General features: G+C 38.3%; 3 protein-coding genes across 6 annotated transcripts; 1 reads left to right on the forward strand and 2 right to left on the reverse strand.

Moving 5' to 3' along the window:
• Window positions 1-1,969: 1,969 nt before the first annotated feature.
• slc52a2 (solute carrier family 52 member 2) lies at window positions 1,970-7,515 on the reverse strand. Its single transcript, XM_022744182.1, has 4 exons — window positions 7,269-7,515; window positions 5,457-6,312; window positions 5,229-5,352; window positions 1,970-3,323 (listed from the first exon to the last, which is right to left on the reverse strand). Exons 1-4 carry the CDS (start codon window positions 7,399-7,401, stop codon window positions 3,114-3,116), a joined length of 1,323 nt encoding a protein of 440 aa, XP_022599903.1. The 5' UTR covers window positions 7,402-7,515; the 3' UTR covers window positions 1,970-3,113.
• Window positions 7,516-9,216: 1,701 nt separating this feature from the next.
• On the reverse strand, window positions 9,217-13,673 carry LOC111220861. 3 transcript variants are annotated; one of them, XM_022744115.1, is made up of 4 exons: window positions 13,636-13,673; window positions 12,479-12,589; window positions 12,114-12,180; window positions 9,217-11,805 (listed from the first exon to the last, which is right to left on the reverse strand). In XM_022744115.1, the coding sequence occupies exons 3-4, from the start codon at window positions 12,172-12,174 to the stop codon at window positions 9,242-9,244; spliced, it is 2,625 nt and encodes an 874-aa protein (XP_022599836.1). In that variant the 5' UTR covers window positions 12,175-12,180; window positions 12,479-12,589; window positions 13,636-13,673; the 3' UTR covers window positions 9,217-9,241. The 3 variants fall into 3 exon arrangements, with proteins under 3 accessions (XP_022599836.1, XP_022599833.1, XP_022599835.1); XM_022744112.1 differs by having other exon boundaries at window positions 12,473-12,589; XM_022744114.1 differs by lacking the exon at window positions 13,636-13,673 and having other exon boundaries at window positions 12,473-12,595.
• Window positions 13,674-13,799: 126 nt separating this feature from the next.
• fbxl6 (F-box and leucine rich repeat protein 6) lies at window positions 13,800-21,721 on the forward strand. Of its 2 annotated transcripts, XM_022744051.1 has the most exons (11): window positions 13,800-13,847; window positions 15,619-16,036; window positions 16,193-16,233; window positions 17,299-17,457; window positions 17,564-17,627; window positions 18,125-18,256; window positions 18,543-18,650; window positions 18,746-18,859; window positions 19,701-19,932; window positions 20,247-20,490; window positions 20,666-21,721. In XM_022744051.1, exons 2-11 carry the CDS (start codon window positions 15,698-15,700, stop codon window positions 20,790-20,792), a joined length of 1,560 nt encoding a protein of 519 aa, XP_022599772.1. In that variant the 5' UTR covers window positions 13,800-13,847; window positions 15,619-15,697; the 3' UTR covers window positions 20,793-21,721. The 2 variants fall into 2 exon arrangements, with proteins under 2 accessions (XP_022599772.1, XP_022599771.1); XM_022744050.1 differs by having other exon boundaries at window positions 15,619-16,233.
• Window positions 21,722-21,972: the final 251 nt, after the last annotated feature.

The raw sequence follows: 21,972 nt of genomic DNA on the forward strand, positions 1-21,972 counted from the left end.
AGGGATTAAACCCTCCTTGGGGCGAGTGGGTGTGAGATCATGTAGCCAACCATGACACATGTTTGGTTTAACTGATCATTGTCATAACCTCCAGTACTTTCACTGTCAGGACTTTAAAGATCAATGAACATCACATGCTGTGATTTTCAGCCTCATTTCCCCGATATCTTTTCCCTGAGGCAGTTTTCTGAATGAGTGAGACACATTCAAGAATCTGCAGAATTCATTAATTCTGCTTAAGGGGATCATGGGAGAAGAGGTGAACATGGATGAAGTGTTTAAGATGTTCAGTTGCATTACTGCACATTTCATCTGTTGATTTACAATGGGAAAGATACTAGAAATCCCCAATTGAATTTTTAGAGAAAAGACTGATAACATTAAAATTATGTGTTGATTACCAAAAGCCAATATGTGATAAATCCTAAATCATATGCTCACATAAGGCCTCAAAACAAAGCACAGATCCAAACTAAAGCATCAAGAGGTCAGAAATATAGTCATCAGTCATCAAAGAATAGCACCCTATGATTAATATACATTTTTATTTAACAAATTAATGTGTGATTCATACTGTATTGTACCTTAATAAATTAGAGCTAATGTGATATAGACTATGCTAAGTATAGTAAGTCATACAATAGTCATATTATAGTAAGTGTTGAAGAAAATTCACTCAAGTCCTTAGTTTCAAGTTTACTGTAGTGATGCAACAGAGCGGGTCTGAGGCAGTAGACTGACCCAGAGTGTAGGGCAGGGGGACAGTTATACAGTTCAAGACAATGGGATGGACAACTGTATTTGCATATACCTGGGGTTACAGACATTTGGTCAGACAGGAAAGGAAATTAGAAACAAAAGGTAACGTACTCTAGAGGTCTAGCAGTGTAACACCTAGGTTCTAGTTATCAAGGGGGTAGGAGGGGCTCTTAGGCTGGATGGGCATATCCACAGGTAGAGCAGGAAGAGCCCTTAGACTGAATCAACATATGTTACGGCCGCCACTCTGGCCATTTTTGTTGTGTTTAATTTTCCTGTTTGCCAGGCTGCCTGCCGAGCGGCCTGCTCCGTCCACCCGGATGCTCCACCCTCTCTGGCCTGATTGGTACGGTTTGTTTGCAGCTGGCCAATCCCTGCCGCCCAATCAGGAACCACCAGCTATAAAGCTCCGGCCCGCCTGTCAGTCCAGGCAGCTGACTGTTAGTGGCAGCTCGCCTCGTTGTTGGAAGGACATTTGTACTGTGTGAACCTTAAGTGGGCGCTAGACAGTTTGTTTGTTGTATTTTACTGATCGTAACTTTGGAAGCCTGGAAGTGGGGTCAGGTTTAGATTTTATACTTAAACTGATTTGGCTGGTTCCTCCACTTGTAGCCATTTGTATTGTTACATACACTAGGTGCAGGGGTGCTGTTCCTGGTGTGTTTTGGTTCTTTAGTTGGCCTTGGTAGCCAGTTTTGTTTTTCCTTTTACTTTCAATTGGGTAAATAGTTTTACTGATTAGCTCATAGAGTCCTCCTTTTGTTATATTCTGTTTTTGGTTTGGACAGCACCCACCGGCCCCATTCCTTGGTTTGTGTTTTTTGTACATATAAACCATTATTTTTACAATTTACGTTACAATAAACAACCTTATACCTAATACCAACTGGGTTTTGTGTTGCTTCCCTTTCCCCTGTGAGCCGGGTTGTAACAACATATCTACAGGTAAGTTGTTGTTAAGACGATAAAGCGTTGGTGATGTAAGAGGGAAGAAGGGGTGTTCTCCTTGATGAAAGGATCAAGGGGCCAACTCAGTGGGGTTATAGAGTTGTTCGTAGGTGTCAGCAAGTCTACATTGAATACACTGAAGATTGTGTATATTTTTCCTCATGAGACATAAAACACTCGTAGTACAGTAAGTCATTAAAATGTCATAGAAACAAAAAATGAAAGGCTTTCCTCAACACTAATGTTTTAAGAAAATAAAAGCTTCAGGACATTTTCAACAAATCTTAAAAAAAAAAAAAAAAATCATAAAATCAACAAAAAAAAGAAAGAGCACCTTTTCAATCATGTAACTATTAAAACATTAAACATTAAAATCAGCACAAAACTTGACAAATTACTGATAAATGAAAAATGTTAGGATTGCCACCATAAAGTTGAGGCACACTGAACAGATATTCTTCCTCTGTAAAGAAATTAGCTTACAAGGTATTAGAGCATATCAAAGATATACATAATCATTACCTCAAAGGTTGACATGACAGAATCCCTTGTTTACCAAAACGCATTACTTCACTATTCATCAAGGATATTGTTCCCTTAAGGTAGCATAACATAACTGTCAGTAAATTACATCAAATGTCTGTATGAAACATTATGAGAAACAAAAGGAAAGTGACATTCATGAAAGCTCTGTTTCGTTAAATTCAACATTTCTCAGGCACACTTCACTTTGACACGAAATCAAGAATGTTTATCGTTACAATACAATTTTCATCATACTGACTTCTGCATAACCGAACTGTGTATTAGACTTTGATGAAATTATATAATTGTATTTCATGCTCATATGGAATCAAAGGCAAGAGGTAGCCAGACGTTTAAAAACAGTCGCTGAAATTAAAAACAAAAGCGCTGTTTGCCTTTCAACAGGGATGAGACAGTAGTTTGCAACTAACTGTGAAATATGTCACATTAATTAGCAACAAATGTGGATGAATAAATTAATGATTTTGAATTAATGATAAGTTCCTGAGTAAATAACCTCACATGACCTGTTGTACCGGGAAAAATCCATCAGCTGTTTTTGCTACTGTAAACAACCTCAATTACAAAAATCGAGCACAAAGCACTTGTGGTATTACTGCATCATATGTATTTTGCAGCCCCTTGGTCAATGTGCAGAAACACAATGCTCCCATTATGAGTGAATGTTTTTTCTTTCACAGGCTCAGAGGCTTCTGGGTGAGGTGAGGACGCCTCATCGGTGGCGAGTTCCTCAAGAAAAATGAGGCCAAAACAGATCTGGTGTTTCCCTAAAAACATGGTTGAAACAGTCAGTTCCCAGGAGGAATGATTGGGAGCTGTGTGTGTGTATTAAAAATAAAACATTACATTTCTCACTCCTGCTAACTGCAGTTATCCACACACTCCTGAGCTCTGGCAAATACATGATAGATGTTGATGAGGGGGAACATGGTGAGGGCTCCGATCAGGGAGCCGGCCTGGATGGAGATGCCGCACCAAAGCAGGGCAGCGTGACCCGCCTCATGAAGCAAAGTCCCAATCACCACCTTCAGATATGAGAAGAGGCCAGTGAAAATAATCCAGGAGACGACCTGCAGGGGGCGCAAACAAGCAGCTGAAGTCAGTCAGTGTTGGTCATGGAGAAAAAGAAGAGATGAAACTGAAGCTTCAGTATGTTTAACATCTGGCGCCAGATGTATTAAACCCCGCAAAGACAAATACCAATACAATGCACATAACAGGAACAGATCGCACAAAAGTAATCAATCAAAATCAAGTTTGTAAATGTGATTTGATTGACAGGTAATTGTTTCAAAACATTTAAGCAAACAACCGTATCGTTGACATGGTCTGAAATATTCACGTTTTCACTGCTCATTCTGCATTTATAAATACCAGTTATGTTTTTTTTTTGCTTTGTTCACACATTTGTTCCTCTGAAGTGAGAAATGTGTAGGACTGGGTGTCAAACTGCAGTAGCCATAGCACCAAGACTGTCTACACTAGGGATCCACTAATATGTTTTTTTCAGGGCCGATACCGATACTGATTATTGGTAATTAAGGAAACAGATAACTGATATTTAGAACTGATATGCCAACACAAAACTACTGCTGTATAAGGACACTCACCGTGGCGTCCAAGTGTTTCTATTATGTTGTTCACTCCACTTATATCAGTGAAAGTAGCTAACAGAAACACCTCTGTATAATGTAACACAGCTCCACAAACTAAATCGTCCACAATGATAATCAACAATTGTCTAATACAATTTTAATTAAAACTGAACATTATAACCTCCATGCAGGAGGATTTAGTGCAGGACTGTTGTATTAGATTACATTAGTTTTAGCTAGATGTTCCTAATAAACTGACAGCGCATACAGTGTATATAAGTGTATACATATGGAAGTGTATATTAGTAATTATCAGGTGCATGCACAGGCTGCAAAGAGCCTGAATGGAATTATTTGGTCGGTACGGTGCTGTTCTCACCTGTGAACTGATTCACCTGGCAGCCTAAAGATGCTCTTTAATTTAATCGTTTTATCTAATATTATCATCATCACCAAATAAGATGTTTTACCCCTCCCCTTTTAAAATCTAATGCAGTAACACGTTTACTCAGTTATCGGTTAAAAAAACATAACGATACTGATAACTGGAAAATGCTGAATATTACCTCTATACTACTACATTTACATTTTTTTTCACACCTGAAAGCACACTCATACATGAGCAATCACCTACACTGAGCATGCGCAAGCCGGTGTAAACAGGAAGCGGATTGTCTACTCTGCAGTTGATTACCGGTAGTTGCAAAAAATAGACTGAACGAGAACAACAAAGACAGTTGTAGCATTAAAATGCAGAATTGAACTGAACAGCAGCTGCTAGCAAAGACAACAAGGTCAGTAACACTGTGATTCATTATCATGTTGTATTCACCACTGCTAGTTGAGGCTGATGAAAGCCAATCAGGAGAGACCGTGGGTGTCTACGTCATCGTTTCCAAAGGTCTCAGTTACTGTCCGTCCAGATACAACACAACCCCAGACTTTTCAAAATAAAATGGGGCCAGCAGCATTTACAAATGTCTCTGTTATCAGTGCTCGAAAACTCTGGAGTTGTGTGGACGGGAGATGAAAACCTAGCAAAACTACTAGTAGTGTGGACACAGCCCGATAAACAAAAGTGTCATATACCAAAAGCTGCAACTAATTGTCAGTCAGACTTGTAATCTTGTCAACTTAGTCTTTGAGCAGATATTCCTTAGATTTTATTTAAAAAAATACCGAATTTTATACTCTTTTTTTAGACAATATTTAACATTTGGTAATAATTAGCTCTTTTGTTGAATAAAATAAGTCCTTGTAGAACAAAATTCTCAATTCTCAAGGAATTGTGGTTTTTGGTAAAAGTCATGTGGAAAAATCTGTACTAGAATCAAATAATTAAAAAAACACATAAGCCTAGAGATGAGTATTAGCTCTCACCACTAAAGCCACACCAGCGGCGTTTCCCAGGAGCGGTGGACAGGGGCTGAGTGCTGCTAATCCCATGAGATATGCAGCAAATACTCCCCCTGCTACAGACAAGAAACCCAGACCTGTGGAGGACCTGGAAGACAAAGAACAAATGGTCACAACCATCAAAGGTAAAAACAGGTGTGCTCTTACAAATAGTTTAACTGTTCATCAGCACAAAGACAAAAATTCTCTCACCTGAGGACAACAAACATGGCCAGAAAGCAGGCCAGGGGGTTTGCGATGTTGCCCAGGACCACAGAGAGGTGAAAGGTCATGGTGCCATAGGGCAGACAGGAGAAGCTCTGCACAGATGGGAGGACCCCGTTGGTGAGGGCATTGGAAACAGCGAGCAGCATCAGCATGTAGATATTGCGTGGAGTCCAGAACGTCTGAGCGGATGGCTGTTCCTCCACCTGCACCTGCTCCTCAGACACCGGCGTCCCTCCGTTGTGCAGCGGGTGAGTCTCCTCTCCGTTCTTTGCTGCCTCTGCTTTATCAGACTCCTGCGGCGGTGTATCTTGCTGTGACTCTGTATGTCTTCGTGTCAAAGCCAGGAAGCTTAAAGCTGAGACTGACAGCATGACACACAAGAACCAGAAGAAGTTCTGGGCAGGAAAGCTCTCTTTTAAATACTGTGGCTGCACTGTGCCATTCACTGTTTTACACTCCAGCTTCCCAACACCTTGCCCTAAGGCCACGATGCAAGGGAACAAGGCACTGAACCCCTGACCAATGAAGAAAGTACGGATATACTGAGGCGGGTAACGAAACATGAAAGGCAGGAAGGTGACGTTGGACGTGCAGCAAACCAAAGACAACACAAAGGTGAAGAGCAGGAAGGGCAGCGACCTTTCCTCTCCTGCTATTGTGACAGTGTGTGACCAGAAGACGGCCAGAAAAGCCGACGCCACCACTGCCAGCACCTGGATACAGTGGATCACCAGGCGTTCGTTTAAACGTCCCGGAGCACAGTGGTGTGTGATGGTCACTGCTATCGGACCCAGGTTCCCAAATGCTATCAGCACTGAGAGGTAGGCAGGCAGGTTCCACCCTGAAACAAGAAAAGGGAAATATCTGTAAGGGTAATAAGAAATTTAAAAAAACCCACAATAATACACAATAATTTTACATCTTATTTTGAAAAAAAATGGGACAATGTTTGAGATTTACGTTTGCTCACTTTAAATTACCCATCAAGTATTCTCTTGTGTGTTCTGTTGATCTTCAAATGCTTTTCTAATCAAATGCATGTATTTTAATCAATTATTTATCGTTTTTTCTCACTTTATTCTATTATGCACCAGTCCATGTACCATATATGTGTCATATGTGCATTTGACAACATTTGCTTCGAAATATTTAAAAACAAAAACATGCTGAGAAAGAAAACTCCTTTTACCCTGAATCTGTAAAACAAAAAGGCATTACTGATGAAGATCGTATATTCTGTATATTGCTGTTTTGTTAGATTTCCTTTATTATTTTTGTGAATTTTCTGTATGGACCTCTCTTACCTCTCTATTGCAGGACTGTTCCTAATAAACTGCCAACTGAGTATATTCATTAAACATAAGTATTATTTATTAATGTATAACACATCATTAAGTTAGGTATTTGTCTGCATAATAAGCACTTTTACTTTTGACTGCAGAACCTTTACTGGTAATGGAGTATTTTTTTCACAGTGTGGTATTGCTACTTTTACTTTAAGTACCCGAGTATTTCTTCCACCACTCACTTTTATGATTATTATTCATTTTAATCACTGACCTTCTCATGAACGTAATTACAATGTATTCTAGACATTTAATTATTCTCAATGGAGATAAACCACACTAGACCTTTAGTCTTCAGTTAAATGTTTAGCTAGCTGGGATGAAACTAACATCGTCACAGTCGAGTCCAACTGTGGTCGACGAAGTCTGAATAATAAAAACAACGACATTCAAATAAAGGCCCGGATGTAACTGGACATCGGTATATATCTCTGAAAGTTATACCACTGACCTTCGGGCAGCACATTGACAACCACCGGGAGCTCGACCCACAGGCTGTTGACGGAAACCCAGGAACCCATGGCAAAAAGAGCCATCAGCCCGTGGGTCACCGCGGCACTGCTCCACCAGCTGCCGCCGGACATGGTAGCGCTTATTCCGGCCAAGAAAACAAAGAAAATGCGGGTAACCCTTTTGACTTTGTTTGGGGTAGACGCCGACAGTGTGTTCTTCCACAAGCTGCAGTGTGTTAACCTGGAGAATGGTGGACACTTACGCAAAGTTCACGCCCCTTCTGTTGCCTTCGCTTACTCCTCGTTAATTACATTTACAAATGGGATTCGATCAATTACAACAGGGCGATTGCCGCTTTTCCACAGCTATTCTCGCAATGGTTGCACAATACAAATGAAATAGAAATACTTCTTACCTAAAACTACCCAGTTCAGTTTGCTACAGTGGCTCCATCCGCTGTCACTGTTTTTGTGCTCGGTAGATGTTTCAGTTTTCGGAGACTCCTGAATGCACCATCGTCACAGAAATCCTCGACAACTGTGTTGTTTTCCTGCCTGCATGTAGCCCATTTGTACTTTGAGTATTTCTATTTCATGTTACTTTATCCTTCTACTTCACTACATTTCAAAGTACTTTGTACTTCATTACTCTTATTTAGCATTGCAGTTACCGGACATTTTGCAGTAAAATCATTTTCATACAAAACATATCTGATCTGCATCTAAAATATGGTTTAAAACATAACACTTCTTACTTGAAACCACACAGTTCAGTGTGCGACAGTAGCTCCATCAGCTGTCAGGGTTTTTGTGCTTGGTTTAGTCCAACAATCAGTTTCCCGAGACTCATGAATACACAATCGTCACAATCCTCCACCAATAGGTACGCTTTTTACCCTGCCTACAACCGATGTGGGTAGCATCTCAGTGAAGCAGATCACACATGGATGTATTATAAATTCATGCAATAACATTGGATTTTTAAAAATATGCTTAGATTTCGGGCCTTTATTTTATTTTATTTTTTAATTGCTGGACTCTGAAGCACCGAGCACCAGTTTGTGGTGACACAAAGTTTATCAAAGTTATTTAATCTCCCTCAAAATCAAATCTAATACAATAGAGGGCGTTCATAAGAAAGCTTGCAGCCTCCCTCATTTCCTCCAAGTCCATCGGTGGATCTAAGACCCTTCTTAGCAACTGTAGTTCAAAAAAACATCATAATGCTTTTTGGCACAGTGACCCCAATAAGCCCTACTGCAGTTACTGCCTCACTTTTCTTGAGCCCCTCCCAGCCAACGCTTTTATAAGCATGAACTCACTGACATGGCTGATGCCTGTGATGCAACCACAAATGCCCTTTAAATCTGGGAAAAACACAAGGTTATTATGTGACTGACAAAAGCAAAACACTAGGTCTGTCCAATAGTCATGAACTTGAACTGAAACTGGGTAGATTTTGTAACTGAACTCTGGTCTTAATGAATAGACATTAGTTTTCTACTTCATCATAAAGGTTGACAAAGTTAATAAAACAAACTATGAACAAAGATGTTTATTTAGATTTTTATATCAGCAGTAGTTAGTGTTGACCTGTGCATAATTACAATAGGTACAATCTTTTATATAAAAGAAGAGTACCGTTTTCTTTTCTAGACATAGTTCAAATACAGTGCCATGCAAATTATGGAGTTCTATCATATCAAAAATATCTGTTACAAAATCTAACAACCGTCCCGACTAATGGCATCAAAATATTGTTTGTACAACATACATGATGAGTTCATCTGGCCTATAGAAAATCATACATTATAGTGTATTTGTATTGAAAGATTGAGGCCATTGTGTGTATTTCTGTTTAGTCTGTAAACATAGAATCATGTGAGGAAGTCACATGATTCACAAGCACAAGTTCCTTCAAATGGTCTTCCATGTAATTCATCACCATTTTTTCTCGATGAAATTAAATCTCTCACGTGCTGCTGCTTTCACTCTTCCCTGTTGCATCTGGTTCTTGCAGCACAGGCTTTGTTTTGGTCTTTTTTGGTGCCAAAACAAGAGAGTACCCAGGTTTAACACGCGGGAGCGCAAGCTTTAGCTTCAGCACCATTTGCGTGCTGTTGCGGAAAATGCAATCCAAGTGAGGGTCTGTGTTGTTGAGAATCATTTTCTGATACAGTATCTCGCAGCGGATGGCTTCTCGTTTCTCCACTCGGGGTTTTCCATCAAAACGCAGCAGCATTTTGTCAACGTCCTGCTGTGACTTGCATGGTCCTCCATTTCTGTTCACTGTAGATATTATGTACTTCCTGTCCATGTTCTCCTCAACCTCTTCTTGCTCTACTCTTACAGCCCTTTCTCTTTTGCCGCTGTAAGCTTTTTTCAGCTGCGGGCTGCAGTCATCTTTTTGGCCGAGGCGTATATTCTTTTTAGGATGCCAACCGGAGGACTCATCAGAGCTGCCGTCAAATGAACCAGACCGGTCATCATCTTCCTGAGAGCTATCTGATGACAAGTTTTTCTGCGAGGACTGTTTAGAGGACTTGTCAGGTCTCTTGTTCTTGTAAGGGTATTCATGGCCAAAGGGATACTCCGCCATCAGGACAGAGAAGGTGCAACTTACGAGTTGCAAGCTCAAATCTGGTGATGGGACTTCAGAAAATGTTCCTCCTGGCAGGAAGTCCTTCAGATGTTCCTCAGTTACGGTTGCAATTACCTTTATGGTTCTCTTCAAGCAAGCTCTGATTAGGTCCCTATTTGTGTGCCACTGACCACAGTAATGAAATACTCCATCAAATGTTTTCTCCTGCAATGGGAACTGCAGGAAAACATTTGTGGCCCCTTCAGGTTCCAGTAGAGTTGAAGGATCTTTGGACCAATCAAGGTACTTTTGGTAGAGACAGAGCATGTACCGGCTGAACTGTGAGTACTCTCCTCCACTTTTCAGGAGCTGCCAGAAAGGGCCGAGGATTTTGCAGTGAACAATGGCCAGAACACACACCAGGCTCTGAATCACAGAATCGTTAGCATCAGCGGCAACACTCTCAAGAATGACATTTGGGCATTCGTCGTTGTTCAGTGACAGCAAATCAGAGAAGAAGAGAGCGATCTCTTTGTGATGATGAATCAGACCCGCTGCAGCTCCGAAGTAGTTGTTGAATCGGTTTGACTGATTCACTGTGAGTCTGGAGGGGTTTTTCTTTTCCTCACAGAAGGCTAACCAGTGCTTTCTGTAATTTTGCATATCAGGGGTGTGAGGACTTAAAATATCGCAAGCCATGTGAATGTAGCGTGAAGTGGCACTTTCTGACAGATTCACAAAGTTCTTGAATTTTGGAAGCTTGTCACGGCCAAGTTTCTCTCCAGTTGATAGAACAATCTCTTTTTCAAAGCTCATAATGTGCTGCTCAACTGCGTCATGCATGTCGACAAGGAAATTGGCGTTGTAGTTTAGAAACACCACAGGAGAGGCTAGAGAAATGTCTTCAATGAGCGTGTCCAGTTTTTTCTCAAACTCTGCCATGGCTGGATGCTCCTTGCAGGTTAGAGTGTAGTGATTTTTGAGGAGATCCAAGGAAACTTGCTTGCAGGTTGCGGTTTTACCACCATAAACACCTGACAGCTTGTGGACTGACAGCATTGCAATGTCAAGCAGCGTCAGGGCCTCTGCTTTGATATCTGAGGTTTCCTCTTCACTGCTGGATGCATCCGAATCCTCATCACTTTCATCACGTAGAGAGACATGTTCTTTCAGTATTATTTTCTTTATGACTCCTCTGTTCATCTCAGGGCCGTCACCTTGCATGATTTCATAGCTCTCATATTCTTCCTTGATTGTAACTTTTTCATAACTGATGCTGTCATCTCTCCTCATGCGTTTCTTCACAACAAACTTAGGTGTTTTTTTCCGCACCAGTTCAAATGGAGTTTGAAGCATATTTTCCAACGCTGCATTCCTCCTGTGACGTCTTGTTTCTGAATTGCGGCAGTACAGTTTTAACTTCTTTATCTTGGCCCTGAGGACTTTATATGCCCTTTGAATATCCCCTCTCTTACAAAACTCAGGGTTGAAGTTCCTAAGCCAACTAACTATAACGACTGGGGCAATTTTCTCCCTAGTGACAAAATTGCTCAACTCGAGAATCAATCCATTTGTGACTTCGATTGATTGTGCTCGCTCTGAAAAATCCCTCATTTCCAAAAGATGTTGTCGTTCAACCCCGATGCTATCACATATTGGGCCGACAAAGTTAAAGTTGACAACTGATTCCAGAAAAGTAAACCTCGCTTCACTCCCCAGACTTAGTGTTGTCGCGATGCCTCTTTCAATCAAACGACGAAAATCAGCCGACTGATATTTGGGGAAAATTTTCTTGAGCCAATCTATGATGGCAATCCACGGGAAGTTATTATCTTCTCTCAGAAGTCCTACTTGAATCAAAAGTCTGTTCTTGCATGGTGCTTCTTCAAGCTCTAATCCTTCCCCCGACTGAGGACCAATGAAATCTGCAACAAGCCTCCAATAGTACTCATCCCCTGAAAAACAGGAAAGATAGCAAGTGATTAGATAGAAATACTTGACTGAGAGGTGAGGTCACAAATTTTGAATGAAGTGGAGGCAGGGTTGTTAAAAATTCTGTAATTGTACTGGATTAAATTTGTTTATTTATACTTTCTGATAATGAAAAGGCAACCACTACACATGCAAAGTCTTCTGGAGGTATTAAAATACAATAAATAGATTAATTAATTAATGTTCAGTAATATATTTATCATCTATATATACTTTAAATAGAGAGAATTAGCTCATATAGTCATTTTAGCACCATGGCCATTTTACTTACTCAGATTAGCTTCAGTTACAGCTGCTTTTCCACACAGAGAGAAATCTTCACCCTCCTCCATTGTGTGCTGGTTTAAAAGAAAAGACACATTAGAAAACCTTTAATCCTCAGTATCTTTAAACTCACAACTTAAAGAAGAAGGGGATGTTTACATCATGACAAAATGCTTGCTATTGACAATTAACATTCATGTGTAATCATACCTAAAGTCTGGTTGAAACTGAATTTATGAAACTAAAGAGTTCAATTGTGATATTTTTTTTTTTAAATGCCCACCATCATTTTTATATTAACTGTGAATATTTTCTATGCATTAAACTTAAGAAAAAAAGCACTAACAACAAGTAAAAAACATTTACATTTACTTATAATTTTCAGTCAATGCTCCATGTAGTGTTTGCTCCTGAGTGGACAAGGAGGTGAAGCAGAACTGGAACAAGTATCGTACTCTCAGTGTTGTCCTGGAGAATGCACCCCTGTACAAAAATGAAAATAACAGTTAGAGGTGAAATGTTCCAACAAATGTGTCCATTTAAATTCATTTTAAACTCCATGTTTATCACTATCAATTATATAAAAGTGGATGTGGTCACAGTATTTTTCAAGTAAGACATAGTGATCTTGTAACTCTCTATGTTTAACGGTGGAGTTGTACAAAGTGAAGGTTTCAACCATATTTCCATTACTTCAGCTTCTATTTCAACTTCTTTACTTGAGTGTTAGCAGGTTTTCATGCACTCTTCTAGATGCCTGGTGTTAATTAAGGTGTTGCAGCTGAAGGATGTCGTCATACATCAAATGCTAAAGATATACTATACTCAAGATCAGACTCACACCAATTTATAATCTCATTTGTGGTTTTTAGTGTTCAACACAAATATGTGGATATTTATACACATCATTTTTTTTTTATTTTTATAAAAGCTTTTTTATTTTATACTACCCCCGGTTGATATAAATGGGGTTGACAAAATAATAACATCTCTCATCATAACACAAGACAGTGAAGCAGTGAATGAATATATAGTTGAATAAACATGTCTTTAAAACAGTTTCAACAAAACCTGAAAATTATAACCTATAATATGCAGGAAAATTAGTATAAATTTGTGCCACCTTGTGGGACTTAGTTGTCCAAGCTATGCAGGGAATCCCTTCCCCCACCCACCACCTCTGGATATGCTTTAACAGCTGCACACATGAACTTTCTTTAGCATTAAATTCAAATAAACAAAACAACCAGAGTTAGTCTTTGTGGTTTATTGGCTCAGACTATAATCAGAACTTTACATAATAAAACCTTTAACGCCATGCTGCACTACCTCTGCATGCTAATGTTAGCCTTGTGAGCAAAATGCTAATGTTAGCGCCAACTTTACCTACAGGAAATTCAGCACGATGCACTACAATCATCCGCGAGTAATACCGGAGCAGAAGAGCTATTCTGCCTTTTGTAGCACTTCCAAATGATTTCAAGTTAACAAGCAGTAAAAGTAGAATTTAAAAAAACACAAGTTCCTACCTCCCATTCTCTGACTACTACTCCATCATTGCTCCTCACCACAACAACACACGGTGGAGGGGTCGGAACAGTAAGCTGCTAAGTGATTGGACAGTTTAACAGAAGGTGGGCTTTTGTAGAAGTCTCCTCCAATCACAGCGAGGATGTGGAAAGCATTGTGTGTGTGCTACTGAGGCTGGAGGAAGTCAGCCGTTAACGTGAACTAGCACCAGGTAACGTAAAAAACAGGAAAAACAGCTGCTCGTCTTTATTCCAGAAAATAATTATTAATTGGTTTATCAGTACTTGTCAACGTAACGATAGCTGCTGTGCCGTTTGTCTGCTACGTTTTGTATTGTGACTCGGAAAGTAACTAGTTGTAACACAGGTTAGCATGGTTAACGTTTCCCGATCAGCTAATTTCATTTATTTAACAAATTAACGTTGCCGTCGATAGAGTAATGATTAAATTAACTAACATTTAACACCACTGAACGGGTTTTTGGTTTTTGAAAGGGTATTATGTTGTATATTATTTGATAGTCTTCAAAATCGACGAGGGTTGATGTGTCTGGTTTTCCGTTTATAAACAAAACAAGAGTGCAGGCAAATCATCATCTGGAAAACGATAAGATTAGAGTTTTTGTTAAGGGTAAATTGGTATAAGACACATTTTCAACAACATGCACGTTCACTGACAACAAACAGCTATTTCTAGCTAACACGAAATACGAACTCCCGCAGTTTCCTGGTCTAAATTCCTGATGATGGGAGAAGCACTCAGATCTTCTTCAAGTGAAAGTACTCTTTAGAGCGGCAGCGATCATCAGTTGATTTATCAGTTTGGCTATTGACAGAAAAGTAATCGGAAACTAATTTTGGAATTAAATAATAGTTTTCGTCATTTTATAAGCACTATTTCAGTGTGCACGTATTATGTTATATTATATATAATATAATATTATAATATATTATATTGTATTATATATAATGTAAAATAATACAGCGGGTGTACAACCATATAGTAGCATTACACAGAATACAACAAGTGAACTATATATCTGTGTGTACCATAGATATAGCCTCATTTATACAGAAATGTTTCATAACAGGATTGATTACCTGCAAGGAAAAATAAAAAGAGACACGTGAATCATAGACTACTGCTAGAATCCTAAAACTGCTCTGTTCTCCTCTGCCTTCATTTATTTTTTTAATCTTGCACTTTAATGAGATATTATCTATGTAATCTGTGATTTTATACTGATTTGTCATTATACTTTTTTTTTTTTTTTTTTTGTTTCGGTATGATATTGTGCTATACAAATAAAGTTGCCATGCCTTACTTTTTTAATCAAAACCATGCATTTTCCAACCAAACCATTTGTCTGCCACCTGCATCATGCCTGAACCAGTAGTTGTCACGCACACACTAAAGCTGTAAGTGAGCGTACAAATATGTAAATTAATCAACAAACCTGCTGACCATAGAGCCTGAGTTATGTGCTGTTCCTAAAATTACATATGAACTGCACCTTGAATCAAATATTCTCTCTCAAAACCATCTACTATGTTATTTAAATCAAATTCTCTCGAAAAGTTAATTAAAATTCTCTGTGTTTGGATTTTATATTTTTTTTTATCAGTTTTGTCTCGTGCAATAACTACACGACAACTCCTCATCACATATTCTACCTGCAGGTACCTGACCTAGTGCAGCTGTATTGCACTAGATCGTACAGCTGTGCATGACATTGTGCTTAACCCCTGTAGCCCCAACTTTGCAGAGGAATATGTGCCTTTATGTACAATTTACAATTTACAATATATATATATATATATGATTGTAATGTCATGTTTTACTCCACTGTATATATTTTCTCCCCATCCACTCTGTTGCATTCCTCCTCATTCATTATGTACTAATATGACATTTTATTTACACTGGAGAGATGAGATTACCCACACAGATACTAACTGATTTTACTCTGATTCTATTTTCAGATGCTGATATGTCACTACTCTTCCGATGACTCATTTTCTTGGAATGACGCTCATTGTAAAGACCACATAGCAGCACACGATGGATTCCTCTGAAGCAGAAGCTTCAACCCACAGTGAAAGAAAAGAAGACACTGTTCCCAGTACTTCAAATTTATCAGGTCAAGGAGAAGAGGGACCAAAGTCAGAGAAGGCATCTTTGAAGAGGAAGTCTCGTGAGCCAACAAATGCGAAATCAAAGAAGCAAAAAAAGGCAAGAGTCTCCAGGCCTGCCCAGCTCGGCTACACTGTCCATCAAGGGGAAGATATGCTTCTCGTCATATCAAGCACCACCTCTCAGTATGATGGTTCAGCCTGGACGCCCCAGAAGAAGGGAAGCAAAAAGAAAAAGCCTACTAAAAGAAAGTTAAAAGGCAACCAGGTAAAGAAAAAAAAGAAGATCTGTGCCAAACCTAAACCTGCAATTGATCCAGTTACAAAGACGGAGGAGGACGTTGCTCTGTTTGTGCCACAGAAAGCAATGGACCACAGATGGGGTCAAAGTCTTCCTGAGGAGGTGCTAATTAATATTTTTCAGATGGTGGTCGTCCAAGATGGTGCTGTACCATTTTTATGCAGGTAAGAAACAGATGTTTGATTTGATGTAGTTCAACTTACAAATGAATTTTATAAACTACTATGATGACACTGTGACTGATATGCAGCACATAAGGCGGGCTTCTCAGTTCTTTACACTGACTTCCAGTCAGATACAGATTTGACTTTAAAGGTTTACTTATTGTCACTAAGGCCCAGAAATGTAATTCCATGTATATGAGCCCAACAGGTCTCTTAGATCAGCAGGAGCTGGTCAGTTAGTGGAGCCCAGGGTGAAATGGCATTCAGTCACTGTGCTGCTCCCTGCTGTCACCAGCTGGAACAAGCTCCCAATGGATCAAATCAAATCTGCCCAAATCGTAACTGGCTTAAAAAAGAAGCTAAAAACTGCTCTGTTCTCCTCTGCATTCATTTAATCTTTTAATCTTGCACTTTAATGAGATATTATCTATTCTATAATGTGTTTTTATACTGTTTTATACCGTTTTCTTATCATGTTTTTTACTTTTATTATGCTTATTTTATTTCTGTTGAGCAGTGAATGACCTCTGTGTGTGAGAATGTGGTGTATAAATAGATTTGCCATGCGCTTTACAGTTTTACACATTTCGTTTCCTTGAACATCAGTTATTTTATATTCTGATTTTGTAGATTCAAGATTACAAATGCAACTGCTGATTATTTTCTTGATTGATCATTTGGTATTTAAAGTGTCAGACAATAATATAATAAAATACATAAAATATAAAACAATGTAATAAAATCTGTATTGCATTTTACAGACTTCAAGCTAATGTTCTTGTTTAGTCTGCTGAACATTTGAAAACCCAAACATATTCAATTTACCACTATAGCATAGAAAGGATATAGGCAAATATTCACATTTGAAAAAGGTGGAACCAGTGAGGTTTCAATTAATTTTCTGTTGATCAATTAATCTATTGATTGTTTGAGCTCTAATTTTGTGATATAGAGATACCATAAAAATAAATTTTGTTCTTTATAAATAATGATGATAATGTAAAATATCATGATATTCATTTCAACTTTATCATCCAGCTGGGTTACTGTGTGTTTCTGGTGCAGGGTGGGGAGAGTTTGTCGACTGTGGAACGCCGCTGCCTCCAGTCCGGTCCTGTGGCGTGATGTGACTGTGGGTTTCTGCTGGATCGCACCAGGGAAAAACCAGCTCCCTAAAACTCAGAAGAAGATTAAGGACACTGTTAACTGGCTGGCAGAAAACAGGTTATTAGTTATATGAAGAGGTTTGACCTAAACATTGTTAGTTTGTGCTTATATTTTTACTATTATTTTGGAAAAGAAGGAATAAAGAGTTTGACTTTTTTTCTAGATTTTCTCAGCTGCGAGACTTTTCTCTCTGTCACTGGACAAAGAACGTTAACCATGCAGTAGAGGTAAGTCATCAAGACCTGACACCTGTCTTTTTCTACATTTTTATTCAATGGGATTTAGAATGGAAACAGATAGTCGATTAATCAATCAATGGAAAATTAATCTGGAAACTATTTTGATCATTTATGAAATGTTTCCATCATTTGATAGTAAAGTGAATCTTTTTGTTGTGTTGGTATGTTGGGATAAAACTGACATTAGAATGATTATTCCATTCTTTTATGACATTTTTTAGATGAAACAAATCACTGAAAAAACAATCAGCTATGAATCACTAATGGAACTAATCATGAGTTGAGTTTTGTTTCAAAGTAAGAGATTCACAGCCAAAAATTACAGGCAATTGTATACAAGCATTTATATTAACATATTTTTAAATATTACCCAATAAATAAAAAATTACACTTTTTCCATATACTAAGAATTAAATCCACTTTTCAGAGTAAACATTTTGTACTTACCGAAATTTTCTTTCCTATTGTGTTGTGATCAATTTTAGGTTGTTTCGCAGTTCTGCCCTCAGCTGCGCTCCCTCAAACTCTCTTACTGCACAGGCCTGACAGTGGGGGCCTTCCAAAGCCTTGGTCTGCACTGTCGGTCTCTGCAGAGCATAAACTTCCAGTATTCAGAGGTACGTCACAGACAAGTGAAGTAAGCATTTCTTGTAGAAAATGCAGAACACAGACTACAGGTTAGTTTCATGGTCTTACCATAGTGGCTTTCGAACATTCATTGGCTGCTGACAACTTTTCACCTTACAGCTTCAGGTTTAGTATAGTATGTGTTCTCTAAATTATGGCTAGTCATCCAAGGCCAATATTTCCCAGCAGGTGTTTATTTCCAGCCTAGACTTGGTTAAATATAGAGTTTAACATTTGTTGAAAACTTGTTTTTTGTTTTTTGTTTTTTCGCTATAGTTTCAGGTTGAGGGACTCCTGGAGTACCTAGAACATCATGGGAGCCAGATCAAGCAAATCTGGTTCACTCATGGACTGAAGAATGACAGACTTCTGACTGCCATAACTGTAAGCCCCTCTTTCTAGAGCGTTACACACTGTCAAAGCCAGTCAGGACAAATGAACTGAGTGCACATAATAACACACTGTATTTTATTTTCCAGAGAGGATACTGTCCGGATCTGGAGTTGCTAGAGATCAACACAAAGCTTGACAGTAAAGACTGTGAACTTTCTGTCTATATCCAGGCGCTACAGATGGCATGCCCCAAACTCAAGGTAAAAAAAATCAAAATTTTCAGTTCTCTTTGCTGATGTAACTATTGACTATTTGATATACATCTGAATGGCAATGATAAATTTAAGTTGATTTTTTTTAAGGCTGCACGATATGCAAAATAAAATCCCATTATGATTATTTTGGCAGATATTGCGAGTTCAGGTGGAGTGGTGGTTTTTGCATGTTTTTTTTTTTTTTGCTGAAAAAAAAAATAGAAAAAAATGATGATGATGTGATTTTTGTTGGACTTGTACCAAACAATCATGTTCCTTTACATCTGGAGAATATGATTTGTTGGCTGGAGTGTCTCTGTAGCACCACAACGCTGATGGTGCTAACAATGCACAACAATGTGACACATTTTACCTTCATCAAAAAAATTGCAGCTCCTGTGATTTGGATTTGGCACTCAGCTATATTGAGATTTCAATTATTTTTCGATTAATTGTGCAGCCCTATTTTTTTTAAAATAATTTTTAACTCTGTGTATTAACTGTGTATTTCTATGTATCTCAACATCATTACAAATGAGGGAAACCTCAATGATCTTCAAGGCTTAAATAAATAAATGAGAAAACTTGATGTTTTGTGTTTTTTTTTCTTTTTGTTTGTCAAACAAGACATCTGAAGATGTTACCTTGAGCTATGACAAAATATCATGGACATTTTCACTTTTACCATTTTTTTATTTGTTTTGAATTTGAGTAATGATTCTACTCATCATATTAATTGATAATGAATATTTTGTCTACTGTGAATGGCTTGCACACACCATGACCCTTGTGCATGGCCTTATGTATTGATGTACTTCTATTGTACATCTATTGTAATTCCCATTAGACCTTCCGAATGCTGAACGTCAGACCTCTGCACAAGACGATGCGTAGCGGAGCCAATTCAGCGCCAGGCTTCCCATTACTGGAGGAGCTGTGTATCGCGACCACGTCTTATTCCTACATGACCGACAAAGATTTGTGGGACATCCTGTTCGGCTCCACGAAGCTGCGGGTGCTGGACTTGCGAGGCTGTTCGCGAATAACACCATCTGGTCTTGCGACATTGCCCTGCCTTGGTAGGCCTAACACACTGAGGTTTATGATTTCCCTTTGTTCAATTTTGGGTTATAAAGTTACTTAAATATGATTTAAAATGAGATGTAATTGGATCCCATGAAAAGCTTGTTGTTTTGAAAAGTTAGAAAAATTATTAGTGGCACAGAAATACTTACTTTGACTACATTTTTTAATATGTAAATGTAGAGTAATTATTTGGGATTTACAAATAAAATACCCAGCTGTGTTTGTAATATCAATAGTCTATATTTATATTTGAAAAACCCAATTATTAATAGTTTCTTCCCTCTTTTTTTCCTCTGTCATTTGGCAGAGCTTGAGTGTCTGTTTTGGGGACAGTACTTCAGCAGCCATGTCGGGTTGTCATCACTGAAGAAGGGACTTCACGTGGTGACCCAAAAGTGGAGTCAGACTTTGCAACAGCTTGACATTGCAAATCAGCTCTTCACTGAGGAGGACTTGGAGATAGCAATGAGTTATCTTGCTGGGACAACAGAAGCAGATACCCTGCGTTCACTCAACCTTAGTGGGACAAGGATCACACCATCTGCCCTTAGGTACATGTGTATGATTTTCCCTCCACTTCAGTCTAATAAACTATGAACCAACACTTTTAAGAGAGAATCTGCACATATACAGAACTGAGCATGAATCAAGCATTCACATTTGTAAATCCTGAGTTCTGCAACTTTAACGTTGTGATTTTCTTATATATCTTTTTTTATTTTTCAGGTCAGTCATCGGCCAAATGACAGCTCTTAGCTACCTCAACCTCTCATCCTGCCGTTATCTTCCCAGAGGACTTAAGAGAATTTACCGTGGCCAAGAAGACATTCGCCAGCTGCTGGAAAAATTGTAGTATAGTTCAGATATTCATTTCATTCCGGAAATCATAAACTGAATTTACAAAGCACACCTGAAATGTCTTTAAATACTCCTGTCCATGGATTATGTTGTTTAAGTAATTTGGTTATTTTACCCTCAGGTGTTGTTGTTGTAGTGTATATATTGCTTTATATGTACACTACTGGTCAGAAAGTTTTAGAACAACCCATTTTTCTAGTTTTTATCAAAATTTCAGCAGCTCAAGTCCAGCAAATAACTTTAAATGGTGCAAAAGTAAGTGGTAAACTTCCAAAGGTAAAATACAATAAAACTATGTCACCAAAAAGTGAAAAATCATCTAAATTTCATAGGGATCTAGGGATTAAGGAATTGCTAAACTTCCAGCTTTCCTGCAGAAATTGAAGTAAATTAAGCACCAACTTTTGTTGATTACTCACACAGTGTTGCAACAAACTTAATAAAACAATGTTTCATTTCCATTGTAGAAAGAACGCCACAGGTGTGTTGTGCTGCTAGATGAGTCAAAAAGGATTTAGAATTTAAGATTGTATGATTCTTAAATTTTAATTATTTATTTGTTCTAGCCTTTAATATCAGAGTACACTGATTTATTACACTCTAAATTTCAGTAACAACTGGAAAAATGGAGGTGTTCTAAAAACCTTTGACCGGTAGCGTTGTTGTTCAAACAAAACAGAAGCAAATACACTCCTTATTGCTAGAAAGCAGAAAGCTAGGGGCTAGGAATCCAGTGAGAAAACCTATTGGTGCTGTATGAATGTCAGTTAGAACACATTTATATGAATCACCTCAATCATAAACCTACAGGGACATTTAATCTATACCCGGATTTCTGGGATTTTCATATTTTAGTCTTTTTTAAAGTTACCATAATTCCAATCAAAAGTTTGCCAATAAATATTTGAAAATAATAAAATGTTCAACATGTCACTATAAAGTTGAAAATATGTCTTGCAGTGTTCATTCAAGTATCCATGTACGTTTCATAAAAGACATTTCCCATTTTTTGAAAACTAGACATGTTTACTTATGATTTGCTTTATTGTTGAATTGAAATTAATCAGGATGCTTTGGCTGGACTTCATGAAATTCTTGTCCTGTATATCCTGTGTAAACCAAAATGACCAGATAGATAACAATTTGAAACAAATCAAACAATTGGAAAAAAAAGA

The sequence above is a fragment of the Seriola dumerili genome, unplaced genomic scaffold (genome assembly GCF_002260705.1).
Source record: "Seriola dumerili isolate Sdu_G_001 unplaced genomic scaffold, Sdu_1.0 BDQW01000078.1, whole genome shotgun sequence".
Lineage (NCBI taxonomy): Eukaryota > Metazoa > Chordata > Actinopteri > Carangiformes > Carangidae > Seriola > Seriola dumerili.